General features: G+C 40.7%; 2 protein-coding genes across 2 annotated transcripts in view; one reads left to right on the plus strand and one right to left on the minus strand.

Annotated features, from left to right (window-relative positions):
* The window catches only part of FLRT2 (fibronectin leucine rich transmembrane protein 2), a 67,331-nt gene extending 64,204 nt beyond the window's left edge, over positions 1-3,127 (minus strand). The window contains exon 1 of the mRNA XM_014941869.1: positions 1,859-3,127. The gene's annotated coding sequence lies outside the window, so the exon portion shown is untranslated. The remainder of the gene's footprint in view (positions 1-1,858) is intronic.
* LOC106887857 (retinoic acid receptor RXR-beta-like) overlaps positions 1-17,137 on the plus strand; it is an 18,506-nt gene extending 1,369 nt beyond the window's left edge. Inside the window, exons 3-4 of the mRNA XM_014941621.1 lie at positions 3,194-3,339; positions 17,047-17,137. Coding sequence (XP_014797107.1) covers positions 3,194-3,339; positions 17,047-17,088 — 188 coding nt within the window. The 3' untranslated portion in view covers positions 17,089-17,137. The remainder of the gene's footprint in view (positions 1-3,193; positions 3,340-17,046) is intronic.
* The last annotated feature ends 6,547 nt before the right edge of the window (positions 17,138-23,684 follow it).

Consider the following 23,684-nt stretch of genomic DNA (forward strand, 5'->3'; position numbering starts at 1 on the left):
AGCAGTGCGGAATAAATATAACATAAAATAAAAGAAAGTCCGACCCTCAGGGAAGAGACGGACCTCCTTTAGCATTCCGTCTGATTTCCATCATCAGTCAGAAAGACTTTAAAACCTCTGGAGAAACCACCTTTTGCCCTAAAGCACTAACAAGCTCTCTCCCCCCCCCCATCCCCTCCACTCCCGCAATGTCTCCTGCAGCACATTCAGTGCGTGTGTGAGTGTTCATGTGTGTGCGTGTGTGTGTGTGTGTGTGTATACACAACCCGGGCTGCCTGCGCTTGTTTCGGGGTAACCCTTCCCCCGCCGCCCAGTTCCCTAGTAAGCTACTGCCTTGTCCTGACAAGTTCACTTAAAGGCAAGGCTATGGAATACCGAGAAGCGCTTGAGCCATAGGATACACTCCTCCAAGTAGGACGTGGGGTGCCCGAAGAGAATTTGCCTCCAACTCCCCCCCTTAGTAAAGAAAAGGCACAATACGTCTTTTGCTGCGAGTTACTTTAAGAGAAGGGCTGGGGAGGGATGGAGGAGAGAAGAGGAGAGCTGATCATTGCCATGTGTCGAGGAAACAGAAAAAGCAACTGAAATGGCTCGGGGTTTGCTTCCCCCTCACCCCCGGCTGCTCGCTAGCTTTGCGTTTTCTGCTCGGCCGTACCTCAAAAGCTGAATCACTCGCCATTATCCCCGCACCTCCTTCGCCCTTCGCTTGGGGGGGCTAAATTATTTACGACTTCAAAGGGCTCCATAAGCTGCACCGAGGAACCCGTGGCGGAGCCCCGGCGAGGGTCAGCCCATTCCAGCCGCGGTGTGCTCGGCGCTGCGCCTGCCCCCCGCCCTGCCCTCCGCCCCCTGCCCTCCGAGGGGGCTTAGGAGAGCCCCCCCGTATCCATAGCCCCAAGCTGAGCCGCGCTGCCTGCCCGCTCGGGCGGGAGGTTGTGCCCTCAACCTACGCGGATGCGCAGAGCGGTGGGTGGAGGGGGGTCCGCGGAAGGGGGAGCGCAGGTAGCCCGGCGTTTCTCACGGGACCCGGCGAGGGGAAAGGACTTGGGGACGAGACCCCGCTCCCCTCCCGAGAGCGCCTGTCTCGGGGGCCGGGGTCTGCTCTAGGCCGGCGGGAGGGAGGGGATGGAGCCCGGACCCTCCGCGGGGCTGAGCCGGCTGGAAGGAGCGGGTCGGGCGGGGGTGAGACCCGCGGGGAGAGCCGGTGGCCCCCGCTCGGAGAAGGGGCTGCTCTGAAGTCGAGTCTATGCCCGGAGCTCCCAGCTGGTCCCGGGCGATGAAAGGATCAGGAGCCCCGCAGGGTCCAAAGGCGAATGAGCAGCCTTTTTCAAAGGCTGTTCTGGGTCCTTTTTTGACTTTTTAAGACCTTTTTTTAGTTTTTTTTTCCTTTTTTTTTTTTTTTTTTCAAGGCTCAGTAAACTTTTCAGAGCACTTTTTTGCGCGTGATTTATGTCTGTTTCCCGAAGCCGGTGGGCAACCCGTGCATTTTCTCGTGAAAAAAAACCTCCCTTATAAATCTTTCTCCTGCTCTGGTCACCCATCCCTTCTTTCCCCACGTCCCCGATATTGGCAACCTGTCGGCAACACATAAGGCAAAGCAGACCTTTGTCGATCACAGGCATTTCTGCCCTCGATGCCCCTGTCAGGGAAGAAAAGTGGGAATGCTAAAGACTTTGGCAAGGTTGCAGGCTGCTGCCCTGCCCCAAAGGCTCAGAGAGGTCCGGCGGAATTATTCCTGTCCCCCTCCCTGCCCACACCGGTCCTCAATCAGCCCACACTTCAAATCAGAGATGCTCAGGACACACTTTGATCAAATCATGACCGTGCCAATCCAGAAAGCGACTTAAGTAGCCGTTACCTGCTCCTGCGGAGGTGGGTCCTCCTCGGTAGGTCACCCAAAGCCCACCGGGTCCGGCAGGTTGAAAGGGGAGAAGGTGGCAGAACAGCTGGGCTCCGGCATGGTATTATTTTAGGGCTCACCACCAAGGTCTCTGTTTTCCATAGCTGCCAATGGTCACCATCACCCAAGGTTTCTCTCAAGGAAAGGAGGAAGGAAATTTTCTTTCCAAGCTGCTTGTCCAGCCGGTCATTTGACCCTGACACCCACCGATGACACTGAAGAACACCCTGCTAAAGCGGTTAAACGCCTCGTAATTTCCTTTCTTCTATTTCCCCCGGCGGCTCCGGCGCAACGCCACCGAGCGATCTTATCGCCGTGTGATCATTATTCACCGGTGACAACCCGAGATGCGGAGCTCCTAAGTGAGGGTGACAGATTTCAAACGCGGGGCTGCAGCGTACTCAGCCTCAGACATATTCTTCCTCAAACTTTGCCTAAGCAAGCGAGTCAGCGGCTTTTAACCCTTTGCAGCCCTTTCTCTCTGCCTGGGCACCGAGAGCTCAGCCCGTGGGGGAGCGCTTATTTGAGAGGAGCCGCAGCGCAGACGGCTGCTTTGGCCGGGGACTTTTTATTACGTGTCATTTTCTATTCTTGATTCTTTTCGGTTGAAACAAACCACAGCCGCCAACTCTGGGGAGCAATTGGAGAGCTGAATACTTCTCCTCTGTGGTTAGGGGCTGGAAAAATCCTCACGGCAAAAGCAGACCTCTTTGGGACTCACCTGTGGTCCCTACTTTGTCACCGAGTCTGGTATGCAAACTGTCATGCACATGGCATGAATCCCTCTCACACACGCATATACAGAGCTCTGTACTTTCCTCAGCGTGGTGTGGCTGAAAGTATAGATCCGAAAGTGCTATTTCACTCAGACCTCCGGGTTAAACTCGTGTACAGGTTATTAATAACAGCAGAGAAAGAAGCGAGCGAGAAAGAAAGGTATTTCCACGAAAAAAAAAAAGAAAAAAAAAAAAGCCTTTTTCACACATGCACTTTGTAGTCAAAGGAAATATTTACCACCAGCAAACTCCAGCATGTCAGAACACGGTTCCTCCGAAGCAGAAGAGAGCCTTAAAAATGACAGAAAAAGCATGTGCAATTCAAAGATGAAGTGCATGAAAGCTTTCCAAACTCAGTACCACCAGCTCAGAGACTAATAATGTCAAGACAACGCTGTAGCAATGTAACACGAAGATGTAGAGAGGGAAACAAGGAAATTAGCAAACTCCATTGGTTTTCTAATAGTTCATTAATATCTATTTTCAGTAAATTTTGATGTTTCTGTCACCCTTCTAGACTCCTCTCCTCCGCCCCCCTCCCAAGAAAGGGGGGGACTTCTAACTGCAGCTGAACGACACCGAGAGCCTGGCCGTGGGATGAACTGCTGGGAGCTCCTTCCAAGAGCCCCAGTGGCCACGCAGTGGGAAGGACACGGGAGGCAGGTGGGTGCGTGAGAAGGGGAGCCCGAGTGCTCCCTTCATGAGCTGAGGGTGAGATGAGATAAGGCTGGACAAGGCAGGAGAAGAAGAAGCCGACAATAAGCAAGCGGGCAGGGGGAAAAAAAAAATAATAATATTATTCTCTCTCCTCCCACTCACATTTCTAAGTTTCGAATTTAAGCACAACAATCAAATAAACCTCCTTTGAAGAGCAACCCCCAGGAAAAAAAAAAAAAAAAAAAAGAAGAAATAAATAAATAAATAAATCAAAAGCAGACCCTTTAGACATTGCATATATCCTTGTCCTATTTATAACAGCAGGTGACTTAAGCGGAGAGCCTGACAAGCCCTGGCCGTCTGAGCTTTCCCAGGCGGGAGGCCAGCAGCCGCGGGCGCGCAGTGGGGAGTTCCGCGGGCGCGGAGCGGGGCCGGCTGCACGTCCCGCGGCGCGGCCAAGGTGGCAGCAGAGCACAGCGCTAGGATGCTCGGCGGCCGCGGCCGCGGCGGGGAGACACAAACCCCCCTTCTCTCCCTCCAACACACTCTCTTTAAACCGGTAACCCCACACCCACCCTCCTCTTGATTATACTCTGATTGCTTGGGCTTGAAATAATCCCCACCCCCCCAAAAAAAAAAAAAAAAAAAAAAAAAAAAAATGTGTGAAGCGTGTATTTATTTATTTTCAAACTGCTCTGCATGGTTGAAAGGCTGTAAACAGACAGGAGAATATAGAAATGTATTATCTTTAAATTCTCTCTGTGATCACGCAGGATGGCTAGCCTGGAGTGATGGTCCACTGATCCATAATACAATCTCACTTATTTTAAAGAGAATGTGAAATGGGGCAACATTAAGGAAGATTATAAAAATGAAAGTCTGTCTTTTTTTTTTTTTTCAACTTCTTTCCCCCAGCTTTATTGATAGAATGACTTCTACAGTTTGCAAGAGAGAGGGCAAAAGGAGCTGGAAGTTGTTCTGTAACTGTAAGGCCGGTTTAAAACACACTGAATAATCTCAATTTTTGTCAATAATGTCAATTTTTGGACCAGGCTTTAAATTCATGCAGCTGTCAGACGATAAAAAACTCAAAGTGACTTCTTCATCAAATTTTGGCAAAATCAGTTGTTTCTTAATCTTTTTTTTCTTTTAAAGTATTTTGAGGAAGGGAAGGGGATAATGGGAAAAACCCACACCAAACGTGTATTTTCTCTGAGGTCTCACTTCTACAGTGAGCTTAAAATGAAAATACTGTACTGGTTCTGAAACAGACTTTGGCAGAGTCTGAGTGACATGTGACATGGCTCAAATGGTAAATTTCTACCATGTTGGAATGCAGGGATTGGATTTCATTTCCAAATAAAATTAATAATAAATCTTGTGTGCCATTGAACTGTCCTTGTTTGTCGTGTTTCTCAACAGTTCTTTATTTCCTTCCCCTTTCCCTTCAGTCTACTGTTACCATCTTCTTTTTTTTTTTTCACTTGTGTATGTCGTTAGGTATCACCTTGTAATAGGATGCATAATGCCTTGGGTTGCTGCACTTCATAGCCCTGCCCTAGTAGAGGCTCTCCCTTCTTTCCTCCAAGGGATTTCTGCATTTAGCTTTTGACAGTATCATGATAAACTATTTCTATGGATTGCCTTTGGCCATTCTTCACTGTCTTGTCCCAGGAGACACAGAAATCCAGGAGTCTTATAGATCTTTTTTTTTTTTTTCTTTAATACTGAGGAGGATGTTCCAAGGTTTTTTCTTTGCAGCCTCTTTGTCAAGTTTATTTCCAACAAAACCAGGAAATAAGCTGGTCAAAGTCTGTTGACTTTTTTTACTTTAGAGACTCATGTCAATTTTTTTCAAATCAAAATATATCCACCCAGATGCCATCTTACAGACACGTTGGAAACAGACAGATAAATAGGTAAGACAGGAAGACTGATCTGTAACATTATCTTACATTTGAAACAATAAAAAGTATATTTTTCTGACCACACTTTGTGACCAAAGTAAACTATGACAAATTGCATCGCATGTTGTGTCATCTCGTTTTAAGCAAAAAGTCTGCAGGGAAGACAAACTTCTATGTATAAGTTGCTGGTTGCTCATCTTAATGTACATGCTGAAAACAGTTGCTGAAAACAGTTGCACAAATATAGATAATTCAGCCAACAACTAATTGCATCTGATGAAATCCAGGTAACTGAGATGGCTAAATCATAACTGATATAGGAATCTGGCAGTCATTAAACACTGCTATGCATTGGTTCTTTGGGTTTTTCTATATATATGCAAAATGCAAGGGAAACATAAAATGAAAAGAAAAACACATACATAAGGAAAAAAAAAGTTAATTTATGGTTGACCTATCTACTTACCATAGTGGGAACGGAAGGTATGAGTAGAACCTTGTGAATAGTATATAAATGACCCATGTAAGTTGTTTCTTTAACAGATTCTAAGTAAAATCATTATGGTCCTTTTCATTGTCTTAGCCAGCTTTTAAAATAAAGGAATTTTTTCCATCTCTGCTTCTGTCACTGAACTTTTACCTTTCTGGAAAAAAATCCACACACTTCTATCAGATATATTCTAGCTGCACTATATAGAACACTACCTCAGTAGAAGTCACACAGCATTCATTAAGTTGCCCCTTATGTGTTCATCACTCTTCTTTTATTCTATGTGGAGAAGGCTAGAAGGCAGACTATCAATCTACTCTAGAAAAAGCATCACTTTCTGATTGCAAGGCCATCTGCCCCATCTCCCAAGGGGCCCCAAGAGCTCACTCATTCTAATTTTCTACTGATTAAAAAAACAGATTCATTTGTACTTTCTTATCCACAGGTTCAGCAAGCTAAAATCATTTTTTCACTTTTGTCTCCGTCAAGTCCATTTCTGTAACTTTTTATATTTTCAAGGGGATGGTTACAATTATGGAAGAGTCCCTTTGTATGATCTAAGAGGATCCCGTTTTCTTTCAGCTTTAGAATTATGAGGATTTATAAAAACTGGACAGGAGAAAATTATTTCAAAACAATTAGCCGGGTCAAATTTTCTCAATATTATTTAAAAAGATAACATGAAAAAATTGCTACAATGTACTCTATAGACCCCAGGGCTCATAGCATAGTTCTTACAGCTTTACAGCTGCTTGGTTTCCATGCAGCACTTTATGCAAGACTAGCAAACTTTGTTCTACAATGTTTCAAAAAACCTTGAGCTCTCTCTGACAACTGTTGTTAAACCTCTTTCAATTCCAGTATAAGTTAATTATGTGTAATAGGATACAAAAGAGGATGTAGATTTTCTATTGAAATTTATTGATTTTTGCCTTTTCTGGATTAATCCCTTGATTATGATAAAGAGGTAATGCTATTTTGTGAAGCCTTTTCTAATCCTTCCTGTTTATTTATTTTAGAACATTTTGTTGTAAAAGGGATAGCTGAAAAGGAAAATTAGTTTCAATTACTCAAAGAAGAAGGTATAAAGACATTGCCCTGACCACCAAGGTCAAGAATCAGAGGCTACATGATTATACCTCTACACTCAGAAACAAATGAGCAAAAGTCTTTGCATGTTGCTGTGCTGTAAGATCCCCTTTCCAGGGGCTATTACTAGAGGGCAGAAAAGGATGTCACTGCTATACAGACTGATCACCTGAAAGGAAAGTGAAAAAAACCCACCCTAAACCCATGCAGAACGACCAGGCAGATGGTATCTGTTTTGAATCCCGATAAATTGGCAGTAAGCTTTCAGGTCTTTGAGAGGATTTTGAGGCAGTGAAAATATCTTGTGAAACCATTTGTCTTGCTCTTCAGCAGTGCAAAGCACCCACGTCACAGATTTGTGGACTGAGGGGGATAGGAAGGTTGTCACAGCAGTCAACAGCTCTTCATCAGTTTTGAAACACAGGGCACCAGCTTCTTTTTCTTTAGTCCTAAACTTTTTCTTAGGATCTAGTAAAAGAGAGCTTATGCCACTTCAATAATCTCTTTATGAAAAGGAACACATTACCGTTTAGACTTAGGGGAAATGTTGTTAGAAGGAACAAGGGTCTCTGAGGAGATCTACTGAACCAGTAAAAGGTTCAGCATCCATCCAGGTAACGACGGCCTGCTGGGCAACGAAGCTGTTGAGGGGTCTGGAGAGTAAGTCTTATGAGGAAACACTGAGGGAGCCGGGATTGTTTAGCCTAGAGAAAAGGAAGCTGAGGGGAGACCATATCGTTCTCTACAACTACCTGAAATAGGTTGTAGAGAGGCGGGGATTGGTCTCCTCCCAAGAGACAGGCAATAGGACAAGAGGAAATGGCCTCAAGTTGCACCAGGCGAGGTTCAGATTGGATATTAGGAAAAAATTTTACTCTGAAAGGGTTATTAAGCATTGGAATGGGCTGCCCAGGGAAGTGGTTGAGGCACCATCCCTGGAGGATTCAAAAGATGGGTTGACATAGTGCTTAGTAACATGGTTTAGTGACGGGTTGTCATGGTGGGGTTTTGTTGTTGTTGTTGATTGGTTTTGTTTTTTCTTTTATCAGAGTTAGGTTGATGACTGGACTAGATGATCGTAAAGGTCCCTTCCAACCTAGGCGATTCTATGATTCTATGATAGAAGGGATGTGGTTTAATGAGGGGTGTGTGCTGTGTGGAAGCAGAAGTGCACCACCGGAAGATATGAGGCTACTTACTACATTGATACTGTGAAGAATATGTAGTTGGTAGTACCAATAGATTTTTTCTTAATTCCATTCTCATATTATAGCACAACTGGGAAAGGTACTCGAATTATTTAATGAATGGGATACTGAAGTAACCTGTGTAGTGAGAAAACCCATCTGCAGAATGGCACCAGGACTGCGAATTTAGGGTGAGTTTAATTCAGCTAGGAGTGTCTGTTAGGAAATTCCACTTGGTTTTCCATTTTGCAGTCTTTGCAATTCTCAAGACCTTGAACAGTCCCTGGGGAATGACCTATATCAGCTTTGTATGTACTATATTCGTTCAGCCTGTCAGAGACTGCTGACCATTTTGTATAAAGAAAACAGCTGCATGCAAAGGCAGCAGCACATGGGGAGGGTTTTCAGGATGACTTCTTCTTCATATCATTATTATTATTATTAAATTAAGAAATTGTAGTCTACTAGTTCTTTGCTTTTGACTCAGACAGAGCTTTCCTAAGTTCATGATTAATTTTCTCTTTAGTTACTTCTGCTTACTGGTGGTGATAAATTTCATTTGAAATCAACCACAGGCTTATTTAGTTAAACACACCACACATACAATGTCCTAGGCGGAGTAGTTACAAAGAAGAGTCAGGATATACCCCCAGGATAAATTGAACTTTTACTTGCATCAAAAAATTATCTTCCTTTCTGTGCCTCAGGCAAAAAGAATGCTAAGAAGTTAAGCTATTCTTTTGGTAGGGTTTGAGAAGGCAATGAAATCCTCCCTGAAGAGAATGAAGCAGCTTGAGTGTGTAATAGTTTATTGGTGACTTTTAGTGAGTCCAAAGAAAATGAGTTAGGGAGAGGACAGTTTTCAGGAATTGACTCATCCATTTTATTTTTGAAGTGCATACGTGGTTGACAGCATTCTTTCAGCAGAGGAACAGAATTCTGCAAACTCAGAGACAAGCTGGATTTTCACTACAGGAACATTTTTGGATTTATTTTGTGCGTTTGCCTTAATCACTACTGAACAAAACAGGGCAATTACGTACCTCCAATGTCATTTTTCATGTATTTCCCTTGTCTCTGACTCCTTATTTGCTATTCAACATCGTTACGGCCATTCTTAGCATCCTCATGATTACTGGCCTATTGCTGGACTTATTATCAGGGAGCAGCAAGAGCGAGGCCGCTCCACAAGGGAGCATGATCTGGGAGACAAGGGTGACCCCAGGGTCAGGGGCCTCAGGGAGGTAGGATGGGCAGAGCAGGGTGCTGAGAATAGGGTCGATTGACAGTCCCAGATAGGGCAGGGTGGAGAGTCAGGCTCAGAATCCACCCAGGAACAGAGACAGGACTGGAAGGAAGGCTATCTTCTGTGTCAAGGGTCCATCCAGAAGATAGGACTGGAGACCTGCACACCTCCAGCAGTGGAGGCACCCAGGACAGACCTGGGTGCCAGCTCCAAGCTGATAAGGATCCCTTGTACCAGGACAGATGGTGTGGGTGGGCTTGCAAGGAGGATGCCCAGTTGGGGCCTTTGAGTGCCCCCAGGACTCTGACACTTATGATATTAACCACCAGCAACTGCAGAGTTGACTTACTAAACCCACATAACGCTTCATTAGACCAATACATAACATCAGCTCTCTGAAGGGCCATTTTATAAACTCACAAACAAGCTTCAGCTCTTTTCTCAGACAATGATGTTTTTACCAACCCATACTGGATAGTCTAATACTGCAAATGTTTAAAAGATATGATAATTCATCTACATGTGAGAAAGCTTTTAAGCTCATTGAAAATAGTATCAATGTTTCACTTTTCTTAGTCTTATTCATTGCTGTACATGAGATTGGACAGTCTCACAGAGGAGATGCAGTATTACCATTTTGAACAGTTATATCATGATTTTCCTTATAACTGGTAATTTGATGGTGCTAATTTCTAGACTAAGGTGAATCCTTGAGACATTCAGACTTTTGCAGTCACCTAAACCAGGGTGGTTTAAGCAATTATTGCTCCAAGCGCTTTGCTGTGCTCCTGCATGTTCTTTTTGCTCAGCAGGTGTTACTGAGATGTACTCTTCAACCTCTGCAGTTGACAGCAAAAGATGTACTAGTACTGACCAGGGTCAATTTTTAGCTTCCTTTTTTATACTAGGCTGTAAACTGGTATCTATCAGGAGTTGCTGCCAGTCTAAGAAAGCTCTTCCTGTTGAGGGAAAATGAGGAAAGAGATGGGCGGACAACTGGGGGAGGTAACAACTTTAACCAGCCCTGCTTGATCCCCCACTGCAAATGAGTCAATAATCACAGCTCTAATTTAAAGGGAAAAAAAAGTCTCTAACTTTCAAGAACACAAATCCTCAAACTGGAAAAAAAGCCAAAAAAACCAACAAACCCATCAACTAACCAATACAAAGTAAGTGAATAAGATAATTGCTGTAAAAAAGAAATTCCTAATCAATATGGTTTTAGACTTCCACATCATGCTGCAGATTGCCAACATGATTTCCACTAGAAATGCAGGTTTTGAATCTCATTATTTTTAGCTGTGTGACTGAGAAAGGATTGAAGTTAGCAGTTATTTTGGGTTTTTTGCCCCCTTCTTTTTTTTTTTTTTTCTGTCCATATTCTAAACTGTCCAGACATTCTGAATCGTGTTTGTGCCATGTGATATCTGAGCTAAGGAGTGTGTTGTAGTACCCGTGCACTCTTCATTGTCCATATCCTCAGAGCCTGGTCTACTGTCACTTATCTCATGTTCTCATAGAATCAATTTGACTTAGCTGGGTTTGTTCTAGATTAGCAGGGTATAATACTAAGAAATTTATCATCTCCTGGGGAACCTGTCCTTGGAGACATGTGAGTAGATCCTTTGGGAATACCTCATCTGTATTTGTACGAAAAGAGAGGGCATGAAATTGCTTCCTATGGATTTGGTTACTATTACAAATCTGGAGTTCTGTACTTCCGAGATAAATGGACAAAAAATGTCTCCTGTTTTTGCAGGTATAACTCTATTGGGTCAGCTGAGTCAGATCACACCGCACAAATTTTGATGTAATGAATCAAAGAATTGGTATAGCTAAAACCCTGCTACTTTTGGCCACTCCATTGTTTGACACTTTAGAGAAATGTGCAAAAAATCCATAAACCATCTGGCCAATTGTTCAAGTTACATATCTTGATTAAAAAAGTTATGGACGAAGAAACAGAAGTCAGGGAAACTGATGATCTTTTTCTAGCTGAGTGCTCAGATAGACATCTGATAGCACATGAAGAAGCTCCCTTTTGTTTCTCACTATTTTTCTAAATGCTTATATTTTATGAAGCATGCGCATACTAATCCACAGACATACATGACTGGACTATTAAGACTCATTAAATGCATTGAGTTGTCTTTTTTCTTTCTGGTTCTTATCAGTCATTAATAATGCACAATGACTTGTCTCCCAATTTTTTCTTCTGTTTTCATCTATATTCCTCATATTTTATCTCGAACAAAGAGTAGTCTTGTGCCATGAAAGCTCATCAAAGTCATAATTACATTTCATTCGTCTGCATTGAACTGTCTGTCATCTGTTAGCTTTTTGAATGCTCTATATGTCTTTCTGCACTTGTCTGCATTCTTCCTCATTATTTACTCCTCCTCGTTCATCCATTACTGATTGCTGACTGCTTCTGCTTTCTACTTTTAGTATTTTAATTACCAGCTGCGTTTGTAACCTTCTAGCAGTTTCAACCCAGAAATCTTGGTAAGGCTTTTTTCCCACATTTAGCAAGTGTTTATACTCTTACCACTAATGTTTATCTACAAGACCAATGTGCCCAAGCAAGGCAGGATAAATCTCAGGACTGGCAACCTTTTATATCCCTCTGCTGTCTACACACTTTTTCCTAGTCTATCCTTTATGCCCTGGACACTGTCCTTGACATGGCCTAATACTCAAAAGCACTACAGATACCTTGTTGTGAGTAATTTCTTTTGTGAGGTAAAATTGTCAACTGATAATAACTAGATTGGTGGCCAGACGGAGGTGAGGTGTTTTATTGATGGTTTTCATTCATTAATGATGGTTTTATTATGCATCATGTATTATTTTTATTTAATTAAAGTATTTCCTTTTCCGGAAAATGGCTGGTTTCAGAGGCCTAGGAACTTTATTTACTTGAGATCCAGTGAACAGAGCACTATTTAGTGCTTAGTAATTCTTTAGACTAGAAATAGTAACAAACCACAAGAAATCTGCTGCTTAGTTTACTTTGATATCTCTCTGTGTTTAATTTTTCTACTTTCACTAAAGCAGAACTTTTTGATAGTGTGTGCAAACTGTTAAATAGCATTAAAAAGAGCAGAAGGCATCATTAAAGTGAAAAATACTTCACCAACATTCTTAACTTTCCATATACCGGTTTAATTTCAATTAATTTTGTAAATACCAGAAATACTTTATATCTTTACATCATCTGTACCATGAAATTAAGCAAAACAATATTTAAAAGGTGTTATATTTTTAAAGTAGCTATGTAGTCATCTGAGGGGTCTATGTAGCATTACTAGAGTATGCTTAATTTGATTTAAAAATGCTTGCATTAAGTTAGTAATTTTAACCGAGAAAGAACATATAGCTTATAGCTTAGAAAGATAGCCAAACTCTTGATAATCCATCATGATGGTTAATTGTCTTCAATGCTAATTATATCTTTGAGTTCATCTCTCTTGAATTTTCAGTCGTTGGTCCTTACTACTGATTATACATAATTTTCTTTATGCAACTACTTATAAATGATGATAAAATGACATATAAACCTTCCCTTCACAAGCAAAATGGATTCAGATCCTTCACTCTCTTAAGTAATGAAATATTTTTTCCTCTTTTCCACTCTTTTGTTGGTTACCATTTCCTTGTCAACTACAACATCACCCACCCACACATCCCAGCTGCTACTGTCTTATTTCCTGGCCAAAACAGCAGAATGTATCACCTGTTATCAATACTGCCATTCATTCTAGAGAAACAATCAAGAAATAGGTATTTATCCAAGACTCCTGACAGCTATCCATGTTTGAAAGATTGAGGAATTCTATTTCTAGTCTATTTCCTGATATTCGTCAGCATAGAGCATAACATGGCTCTAGAGAAACTTCTGAACTTCCACTAGAAACAGCTAGGCACACAATGGAAATGGAACAAGTTTGTCAGAAGGATCTCTGTTCACTTGGCCCTCAGGGCCACAGATAGGATTTTACCTCTATTTTCCACGTCCTCTGCTTCTCTGCTGCTCTGTTGCAAATTCTGTCAGTTTTTTGTGCAGCCATTTCACATCTTCCTCGTTCCTGCCATTTAATTTGCCTTGTGAAGTCCTATAGCATAGTCAGGCCTTTTGAATGACTTTTCTTTGCTGCCATCTAATCACCTTTGCTAGCTTTTACCTCCTTTCCACCAGTGGATTGACGGCTCCACTGCTGCCACTTGTGTAATTGAGGTTGTTATTTTATTCATCTATGCTGAGGTACGCTGTGGATTAACTCTTTCTCACTATTAGTTCTTAACTTTGACTTATTTATTGCTTCAAAGGACATAAATTTTCTCATGCTGCCTGCTTTTTGCTTCTTGTACTACTTTTCCTTCCTTCTTTCCTCTACCCTTTCATTTCTTAAATTCGCCTTATCTTACCCCAGAATCTCAACCCCTAAATCACCAAGTGCAATGTAATAAACACGAGTGACTCTGCTGTTATAACTTACAAAAGAAAATGAAAAAGGGTGAGGGAAAATGCCCCAGTTAATCTCTGCTCCTGTATTTTATACAGCCATTTTCTCCCCTGCAGGACAGATAGCAAAAGCTAGCAACTTTCTGCATTGCCTCAACTTGCCCACAGGCAAAGTCAATGCAAAGTAGAAGGTGAAATGGCCATGCCCCATAGCCACGCATACCTTCTAGAAATGACATAGTCTTGCTTATTTTTTTTTTTTCCTTTTTCTTCCCCACAAATGATATCTTCCATTAAAATTTTCTCCTCCTGTGTTACCACTAGTGCGTTGTTGTATCTAAACACAGCACATGATGTACCAGGGACCACTGCAGCTTTCATTCTCAGTCCCACTTAGCAATGGCAGGTGAAAGCGGAAACTCTGTTCCAGCTTATATAGCTGACAGCATCGTTTAGAGCTACTGTCCGCTCGACTGGTTATTGCGACAGCCTCTCCACCTAACTAACTGCTCAGGTTCAGTGTTTTCTGGCTCTCCTTCTCCTGCCACACTACTGCCAGGGCAGTTTATGAGAGGAACCAGCCTGAGACAGCTGTAAGCTAAAGAGGTATTGAGCCAGAGTCAGAACCTGACTATATTCAGGACCTTGCGGCACAATTCCTGATCAAGTAGGGGGTCTCCTACTCTGTGGAGTTGCCATTAAGAGTTTTCTTCATGAACCAAACTGGGGGGAAAGAACTTGTGACTGGAATAGGTCCAGCGGTGTTCTAGGACACATAGCCCAAATCCTTCCCATCTTCTGGTAACAACGAGTCTATGCTGTGACTGGAACTAAATAGATACCTTTTTGGCCATCCACCAGAGAGACAAGATGGCTGGTGGCAGCACACTTGATTTGAAAGACATTAACAAAATAAATCCCCTAAAGAAAAAGGTGTAGGGAAGAGTCTATCATTTACACTATTTGTGCAACCTTCAGTGGAATTGTGAGAAGAAGACTGAAAGGAAAATCAAAGATATGAAAACTAGAAAGCATGAGGTAGGGATGAAGGAAAGTTTGGGAGGAGTGGATATCTAGAAAGCTGTTTCATATTGATTTTGTTTTGTTGTATTTTTAATCAGCAACCTACTTTTTTTTTTCATTTAAATATACTTCTCAAACCATGAAACAACAGGATAATCACTTTTCAATGTTAAATGCAAATTAAGGTTGTTTGCTTTACTACCTCTTGAAACACAATACTTTGTCAAAATAATTTTTTCATTAGTTCTTTCTAGCATAGGCAGGGATCTTCTCCGTACATATGTATAGTGTACAAACGCATGTATACACAAATAAATATATTTGTATCACCAGGGATCTGCCTATACTGGAACAATATTTAAGCCAAGTTTAACAATTATACAACTTATCTCTCCATATCACCCTAGTGTCTTTAGATTAAGCAAGGCCGCAACTTTCTAATAAAAGAACAGTCTCCCTTCCTCCCCTGTACAACCTGTACATCTGGGAGATGATTTTGGAAGTGCTAAGAGGAGAGATCACTTCTTGGCATGTGCCCTATTTCAGCTGAACGTGGCAGCAGGCTCTTTTTCCATTGCTTACCTGGTGCTAGTGCTCTGCAAAGGGATCCCCTCACCACAGGGCTGTGTCTCGCGCAGGTTATTGGAATTTGACGAATTATATGTCAGCCCTTCCAAATGCAGCTGGACAGTGCTGAGAGGGCAGTGCCCTTTTTGAGCCAGTGTGAATCACAGAGCATCTGCTCTGGTTGTCTTGCTCAGCAGTGAGTCACTGAATGCTGGGTGGGGAAGGAGTCTCTTGGTATTGTCAGGATGGAAAATCCCCCTCTACTATCTCCTCAGAAGACAATGATTAGCTGAAGGCAAATCCTCACTGACTCCAGTCTTTCTAAAGAACCCATACAAGTCACAAGCCATTATGGCTAGCAACAAATACCTCGCTGTGTTGAAACCTCAAAAACTTCGAGTTCTCTTGCAGTCTCTGAACTCTCAAGTCATAAAGATGACATCAGCTTTATTGCCTGCTTGCTTTTCCCCCGTGTTTTGTTTCAAACTTAAGAGCAGTAGTTATTTTCACAGCAATTGATGATATCATCCCTTAAAAGCTGGAAAAAGACTTACAAAGGATGTTGCAAAGGTTTGATAACTTCTCAGAGATGGCCAAACTTGTGCTGTTTCCTCCACCCTCCCATTCTGGTTTTCTGTAAAGTGGGCAGGAGTTATTCTCACTGATTTAATCCTCAGTTTCAGTTATACCTGTTAAAACATAGGTGGATGATGTTTTGCATCCTCCACATCTCAGAAAAGGGTTTACAACTGTATGAGGTTTTACAACTCATAAAAACATGCAAATGAGTGCAGCATGCCAATATTTTTGGCACTGATGAAAGTTGAATTATGAATAGGTTGCTGCTGTGATCTCAGCAGATCCAGTGTTTAATTGTGTACCTACTGGAAGTTTGTGCACATTTCTGAAGGTTTGTAGCCATATTCAGATTTAGCATTGTTTTTCATAGGTATGCTTGACTTGCAGCTGAAGAATAAATAGAATTTACAAAACTGTAAATTATATATGGGCAAACAGAGGAATGTCATTATGTGACTGGATATGTATTTACATGATATAGAATAATGGTTCCAGAGAAAGTTTTCTGGCCTATTGGGTGAACAAAATGCATTTTTTAAAGCACTTCTAATAGTACTTTTATAGTATTATGGGGGAAATGGGCTAATTACTACTAAGGAAGTTTAAATTAGTTTCCTGTGTATATTTACCTGAGAGACTCATGCTGCTTGATAGGAATTTTCAGCAATTTTTATCTAACCTCCAAAATAATGTCCCTGTAATTCTAATGGAAAAGATACAGGCTGGAAATTCATAAACTAGGCTTTACTGTCATTTGATTTGCTTACTTAACTAAAGATAAAAAAAAAAAAATTATGATAGCTTAAAAAAACCAAAATGCAACAAATCCAAAGAGAATTTCCATTTTAATGGAAATTCAGTGAGCCAGAGATCACAAAGATTTGTGAAATACATTTTTGATAGACAAAGATATTAAGAAGTGCATGACTAATATGTACACAAACACCTTTGACATGGTCATTCCAAAATGTGTTTTAACTGGAATAGACTATTTTCCTTGGTCGGAAATTAGCATGAACCAGAATAGGAAAAGTAGAGTTTATTCAGAATGATGTGCAATAACTCTAGTAGTTCCTTGCACAAGTGCTAAAGAGGTATATGGGTATTCAAGACAAAATCCTTAATGAGACAGCTTGACACCCATATCTTTTCTCTTCCAGGGGCTTCCTTTCCACTGTTACTACAGTACTGCTTTACTCTAGTTCAACACACTGCCAAAAGCGGGGTCAACTCATTGTCAGATGAAGTTGCTTCTGTCTTTATCTTATCAGACCTTGAAAATGTCCAAGGATGGAGATCGCACAAACTCTCTGGACAATATATTTCATTTTGACTGCTCTCATGGGGAGAAAGTTTTTCCATATATCATGTGAACCACTCTTCTTCCAGTTTATGCTTCTTGTCTCTCATCCTCCCACCACACATCACTGTGAAGAGGCTGGTTCTGGGGCCCTCAACCTAATACTGACATGGAACTGCTAGAGCGGGCCCAAAGGAGGGCCATGAAGATGATCAGAGGGCTGGAGCACCTCCCCTATTCGAACAGGCTGAGAGGCTTGGGATTGTGCAGCCTGGAGAAGAGAAAGCTCCAGGGGGACCTGATTGTAGCCTTCCAGTACCTAAAGGGGGCTACAGGAGAGATGGGAAGGGACTCTATCAAGGAGTGTAGCGACAGGATGAGGGGTGATGGTTTTAAACTGAAAACAGGTAGATTCAGATTAGATATTAGGAAGAGATTCTTTAGTCTGAAGGTGGTGAGACACTGGCAGAGGTTGCCTGGGGAAGTTGTGGATACCCCACCCCTCAAAGTGTTCAAGGTCAGGTTGAATGGAGCTTTGAGCAGCCTAGTCTAGTGGAAAGTGTCCCTGGCAATGGCAATTCTAAATGGGAATAAACCATTCCCTTGATTTCCTGAATGTGCTCTCCTCCTATTCCTACAGCTCATGCACTTGCTGTTGCAGGTGCACGCTGCTGGCTCATGCTCAGCTTCCTGCCCATGATGACCCCCAGGACCTTTTCGGCAGAACTACCTGCAACCAGTCCATTCCCAGCATGGAACCCTGCAAGGAGTCTGCTTTCCAAGATTCCCAAAATTCAAGCAGTTCATTGGGTATTTCTGGTTCTGAGACTCACAAAGTCTGTCTCCTAACTGTTCTTAAATTTGACCAGCTGAAGTGATTTGAATTAAGGGTAAATTAATGGGCTGTATTATAAAACCAGAAGATGTCTTTATTTCACTGAAAAGGTTATCTGAATCAAGACTGAAAGAATTCAGAATATTGGGCAGGCTTTCAACAAAGGGATTTCAAGAAAACCTCTGGTTCAGCAAATGCATAAAAGCAAGTCTTTTGATTTTCATAGCTGTACAGTGTGGTGCTGGCAGGGTGAGCCTGGTGTATAATTATCATTTCTAAGAATGAATTCTATTAAAATTGAAATAAAAGATCTTTGTGAGGAAATATGAGCTCTAAAATGTGAGTGTTACATTCTATATATTGTCATTATTTTGAAGCCTTAAAATAAATAAGTGTTTCCAGAAGCAAACACAGGCTATTCAGATGCCAAGCTCTTTTTTTTCATAAGTGTCCCTTTGAATGCATTGAATCCAGCATTTAGCACTTGGCATCTAATTAATTTGTTATCAGGGAGGAAGTCACGAAGCAATGCAATTCCCCATTCTCATAAGTACCAGAATCTGTTTTTAAAACTGTGGAGGCAGAGAACTAATAATAACAGGTTTCTCAGCTTAAATATTATTTCCCTTCCAGCTCTACATCATACCTTAAAGAAACCCTGCCCCAAGCTCAGGATAAAAAAAAAAATAAAAAGAAATCCCAAAAAAGTCCTCCTTAGCAAAATATAACTCTTAGGATTTTTTTTTTTTGTTAGCAAAGTAAATCACGTTGTTCTTTTATTCTGCTTTGAGAAACCTCTATCGCTACATTTTTAAGTTAATGGAGATAATATTCTGGGGAAGATGAACCAGGGGGTTTGCATATTTTCTATAACCAAACTTCCAAGAGACCAATTTATTTTAACTGGAATGATGGAAGGACAGTTCCGTTATTCACCTTTTCAAAGTGCAGAACAGGCCTTGCTTTTACTGAGTAGGCTCATCAAATTTACATCACCATTTAATTAAATGTTTGTAGCAATAATTGACCTCAGGAGTAAGTCATCTGGTAATAAATATATTCCAGTGTTTCTAAATAGTATTTTACTGACTCTGAGATGCTATTCATAGCCTGGTAGCTTTGCCACAAACCTCATCAGCAATTTACTTAAATGTATATTCCATTGTCAAATTGACAGTGAATCAGAATGAAGTTTAACAGTAGAGATTTCAACACATGATCCAAAACAGAAAATAACATGCATTTCTCTTAAACTTTTCTTTTCAGGGACAGATCAAAACTGAGATAGGAAAAAACCCAGACAAACAACCCAAACCCTGATTTATTTAGTGTCTTCATGTTTTTCTATTTTTTTGACCTGCTTAAATAATCGTTTAAAGAATTCTGTACATATCTTAGTTTGAGTTCAATAATGTTTCAAGTAAAAAGGCAGGAGCTTTCTATTAGTTTTGATGAAATACAGTGATAACCTCGAGAAACCAAAATGGACATATATTTAATGTCCTCCCTCCTCCAAACTATCGATTTATTACTCCACTTTTGTTTAAAACCTATGAGCTAAGTTCAGAGGTGATGCATAAAGTGTGTAATTTAGAGCCCTTTATGCTCAGTTAGACACCTTAAGACCTACTTACACTCACTTACTAGAGTATAAGTCAGTGAAATGGAGTGTAAATTGATGTGATTTACATGTGGAGGAGCTGGAAGAGTGAGAAGGTATTACCTGTAGGAGGGAATAGACTTTTCATGAGTATTTTCTAATATTCAGCTGGTTTTCTTGCTACACCCCTGCACCCCCGAGTAAACACATTTGTGTTTGCCTGCTTAAGCTCCTGTGCATTCAGTGAGACCATCCGGGCCAAAGTCACTGATGATATGCAAGAGGTGTGATACAAGTTGTGTGCTGAGGAGCGAGTATGAGGTTTATAAGTAACTAAGTAAAAGCTCCGGTTGACATTATTCTTTGTAGGTAGCTGCAAACCCAGCAGTTTTTTAGTAATTTGTAATGACTGAAGATTTTCTCATCTAAGGTGCTTGCTCTGCCTTCTATCAGGGAAATTTTTACATCCAATGCATGTTGTGCCCTTGTGCCTTGTTTGACAGGCTGGCAGGTAAGAGGTAGGCTCTGTCATGTTTTCTGTGGGATAAGAACATGCACCTGGCAGCTACCACGTTGCTGTAATTTCACACTCTTACCCTGTGGTAGGTTGCTCTTTTGCCAAGTGAGCTATGTAAAGCCTTGTCAGCTCCCAGAATTGTACCACTTGAAACATGCCTGTTGAAGCACAACCAGTACAGAGGCAATTCCTGCAGGATAAGGAACCATAAATCTATTCATTTCTACTGCCTTAAAAAACTCTGCTGATAACATACCAATTTAATACTTAAAAAAAAAAAAAATCCTGACCAAAACACTTACCCCAAGTGTGCTCTGTAAGTGTGATCATGGTCTTACATAAGCAAGACTGAAGTTTAAAATGAATCTGAAGCATAATGAACATATGTGGGGAGAAAAGAGAAGGAAGAGCAGGAAAGGAGATATAAACTATCCTAGTTAAGACTCTGGGAAGACTTTGGCCTGGACTCCTCCGGAAAGCTTTGCAGCATATGTCAGATAAAGTGAGAAAAACAAAATAGAAAAATCTATCCAGCTTTTGCTATGCTGGCAAAACCAGACACATTTATTCTGGCCAAAAAATGTTTCAGTAAGTGTAGTTCATTTTGCTCAAAGAACGAACATTGGCTTTTGCTTTTTTTTTTCTTTTCTCTCTCTGCTTTTACCAGATAGATAGTAATTTTGGTACTAAAATTATGTACATTATGGTCACCCACCTCATTTATTAAGCATTTCTTTCAATAACAAAGACATGAAGCCATCCAATAATTTTATCTAGTTGCTGGTTATACTTACAGTTCCTTCTCAGATCATTGTTAAAGTGTACCTCAAAAATAAACAAGTGTTTAATCCTATTTATTTCTATTTCTATTTATTTCTATATCTATTTCTATTTCACATTATATTTTAAAACAAATGTTTTAAAAGAAAAAATAAAATCCAGACAAAATACAGCACTAATTCTGAGATGAGAAATAAAAGGGAGAGTTTGGGAGATCTTATAACTTAGCTAACAATAGGGATTTATCACGCTACTCGTTGTTGAAAAAGAAAGATGAAAGTACAAGAAACTAAATTTAGAAGAAAGAGGAAATATGCCTGCTAGCTTACATAGAATATCCCCACAGAGAATAACGAATATGAGGTCACTTGGAGAAACTGCTGATGTTCATGTGAGCAAATCTTCCTTTTAAGGGAAACTGACTCAGCAAAACAAAAAGTTACAGCAAATGCCAGTGAAACAATTTTCTATGAACCAGCAAGGCACTAGAAAGAGTTTGTATGCATAAATGCAGCTGAGCAACCAGCATGCTATCCCCACAGGAGCTCTTTCAAAGGATGTGATCAGCAGGAGCACTTGGAAGAGGGTGGGACCGGGGCCACCTGCAGGGTAGCCCTGGCTGACCTGGGAGCTCATCATAGCACAGTCACATGCAGGGAAGTGTTGATTTACCAGCATCACTTTGACATTTGAAAAGCCTGACTATGTCTGTGGTCTCATGCACAGATGTTTTGGAATTAACTAAAGGGAATATAATCTATGATATTTATGTGTCTCCGGTTACCGTACTATTTTGGTGTCAGCTGTAAAGCCGGCATAACAGCACTGGCCCAAGGAGATTCTTCTCTTGACGTGGTTCTGCTGAGTGTACAAGGAGAAGCTTTTATATTCCCTTGTATTTCTGCATTTTTGCTTTTTATAGGATACTGGGGACACCACATTGTGCCCCTAAGTTTCACAATTAACATTGCAAAAGACGGAACATAAATCAGGATGATGGACTTTTTGAATACAGCCACAGGAGACATAAATCCACCTTGCTACAGACTAAGATAGGAATTCAGGAAGTGGATTCAGACTGTGAACTCATGTAAGATGAAGCCCAAAAATACTTCATAAAGAATTTATTACCTAGATTCAGTCATTTTTCTTGTTCTTTCTCCTGTTTGATTTAATCAATTTTATTGCGAACTTTTGGGCTGAAATTATATTTAAATTGTAGGGTTGATTTTTTTTTTAATTTTTATTTCTGTTTGACAGACCTTGAGCAGTTACATTTGAGGATACCAGAATTCATGAAAAAAAAATTAAAAGCTATTTGCCAGCACCTTCATCTCCCCACACTTTTTTAAACCTCTTCAACATTTTTTTCACCAAATTCATCACCATTGGTATCAGGCACGGGAAGAAATGTAAACCTGCATAGCTGCCTTTAAGCAGTTAGCAGTGTTATATAATTTAAAGACAACATGATTTTGAGTGTATTCATTTTCTGCGTTGTAAAAGCCTTAGTAGCCTATGCATGAGTAAATGAGACATTTCCCTTATATGTAAGCAGTTCCTATATATGTGTAAAACAATCAACATTACCCAAATTCATCTGCTCGTTCAAGCGAGGATTCTTTTCTATAAAGAGAACGCATAGCTATTTATAGCTGTTTATTGCGTAGCTGCTTATTAACTATGATCCTGATTTGGGAACAGTTTTTAAAAGCTATGTTGTCTTCAAAAGCAGCTTGCTAGTGGGATTTTCAAAGATGCCTCAGCTTTCTAAGGTAGTTCTGCACATTTAAGAGTTGAAATATTTTATAAAATCTGTTCCCTGAGGTTTATATGTTGACATAATCTCAACCTTTTATCTGTGCTCTTCTGTTTTGAAGGGCAGACTGGTGTGTAAAGTTTTTTTTTCATGAGATGAATATTTTTGTGGTGAAGAAAAATACACATTCAATAGTTTACAAAGCCATACTAAAGTCAAAGACCCACATTCTGCTATGATTGAATGATTGTATCTTCACTGAAGTAGAAAGAGGTGCTCCAGATTGTCAGAAGTGTGAAATGACAACAGAATCTTTCCCTAACATGCATCATTGTGAATTTTAACACCATACATATGTCTAAAATCCAAAGAAATTCATATCTATATTTGGCTTTGGAAGCATATGACATTTAAGTGAGCAGTTTTTTCAACTAAGAAGAATTAAAAATAGCGGATAAAGGTATCTAATGCAGAGCAAAATCAGATACAAATGGCATATGAATCAGTGAACAACTTGGGCTATAATGTCTTTGATTGATTCATGGACAGCTTATGACCTCTCGATCTTTATGTTAAGCAGTTAATCCTTATTTTGTGATGCTACCTGCTTTGAAAACAGCATATTCCCTGATCATTGACAGGTCTCTGTTGGCTCAGGCTTGTGCTACTGTGTTCATCAAACAAATTCACATTTGCTATTACAGGATGAGAAAAAGCAAAGGCAGCAGTATTAATGTTATACCTCACCACCTGTATTTCAGCTTCAGCTGTAAAGGTAGTTATTGGTATTATTGAAAGAGAAGTGTATTGAAGTAATAACTTATGAAATGTCTAGACCAGAGTCTCAGCAAGACAGGAAGAGAAGTCTTTCTGAGGTCTGTTCTAATCAGTTGGGAGTGATCAACTGTCCCACACAAAGGGAGAGCTCATGAACATTTCTTGGAGCAGAAATACTCATTGAGATCTTTAATGGAAATCAGGAAGTGTCTGTGTTTCAAAGGAAATGA

Source organism: Calidris pugnax, unplaced genomic scaffold, assembly GCF_001431845.1.
Source record: "Calidris pugnax isolate Ruff unplaced genomic scaffold, ASM143184v1 scaffold56, whole genome shotgun sequence".
In the NCBI taxonomy this organism is placed as follows: Eukaryota; Metazoa; Chordata; class Aves; order Charadriiformes; family Scolopacidae; genus Calidris; species Calidris pugnax.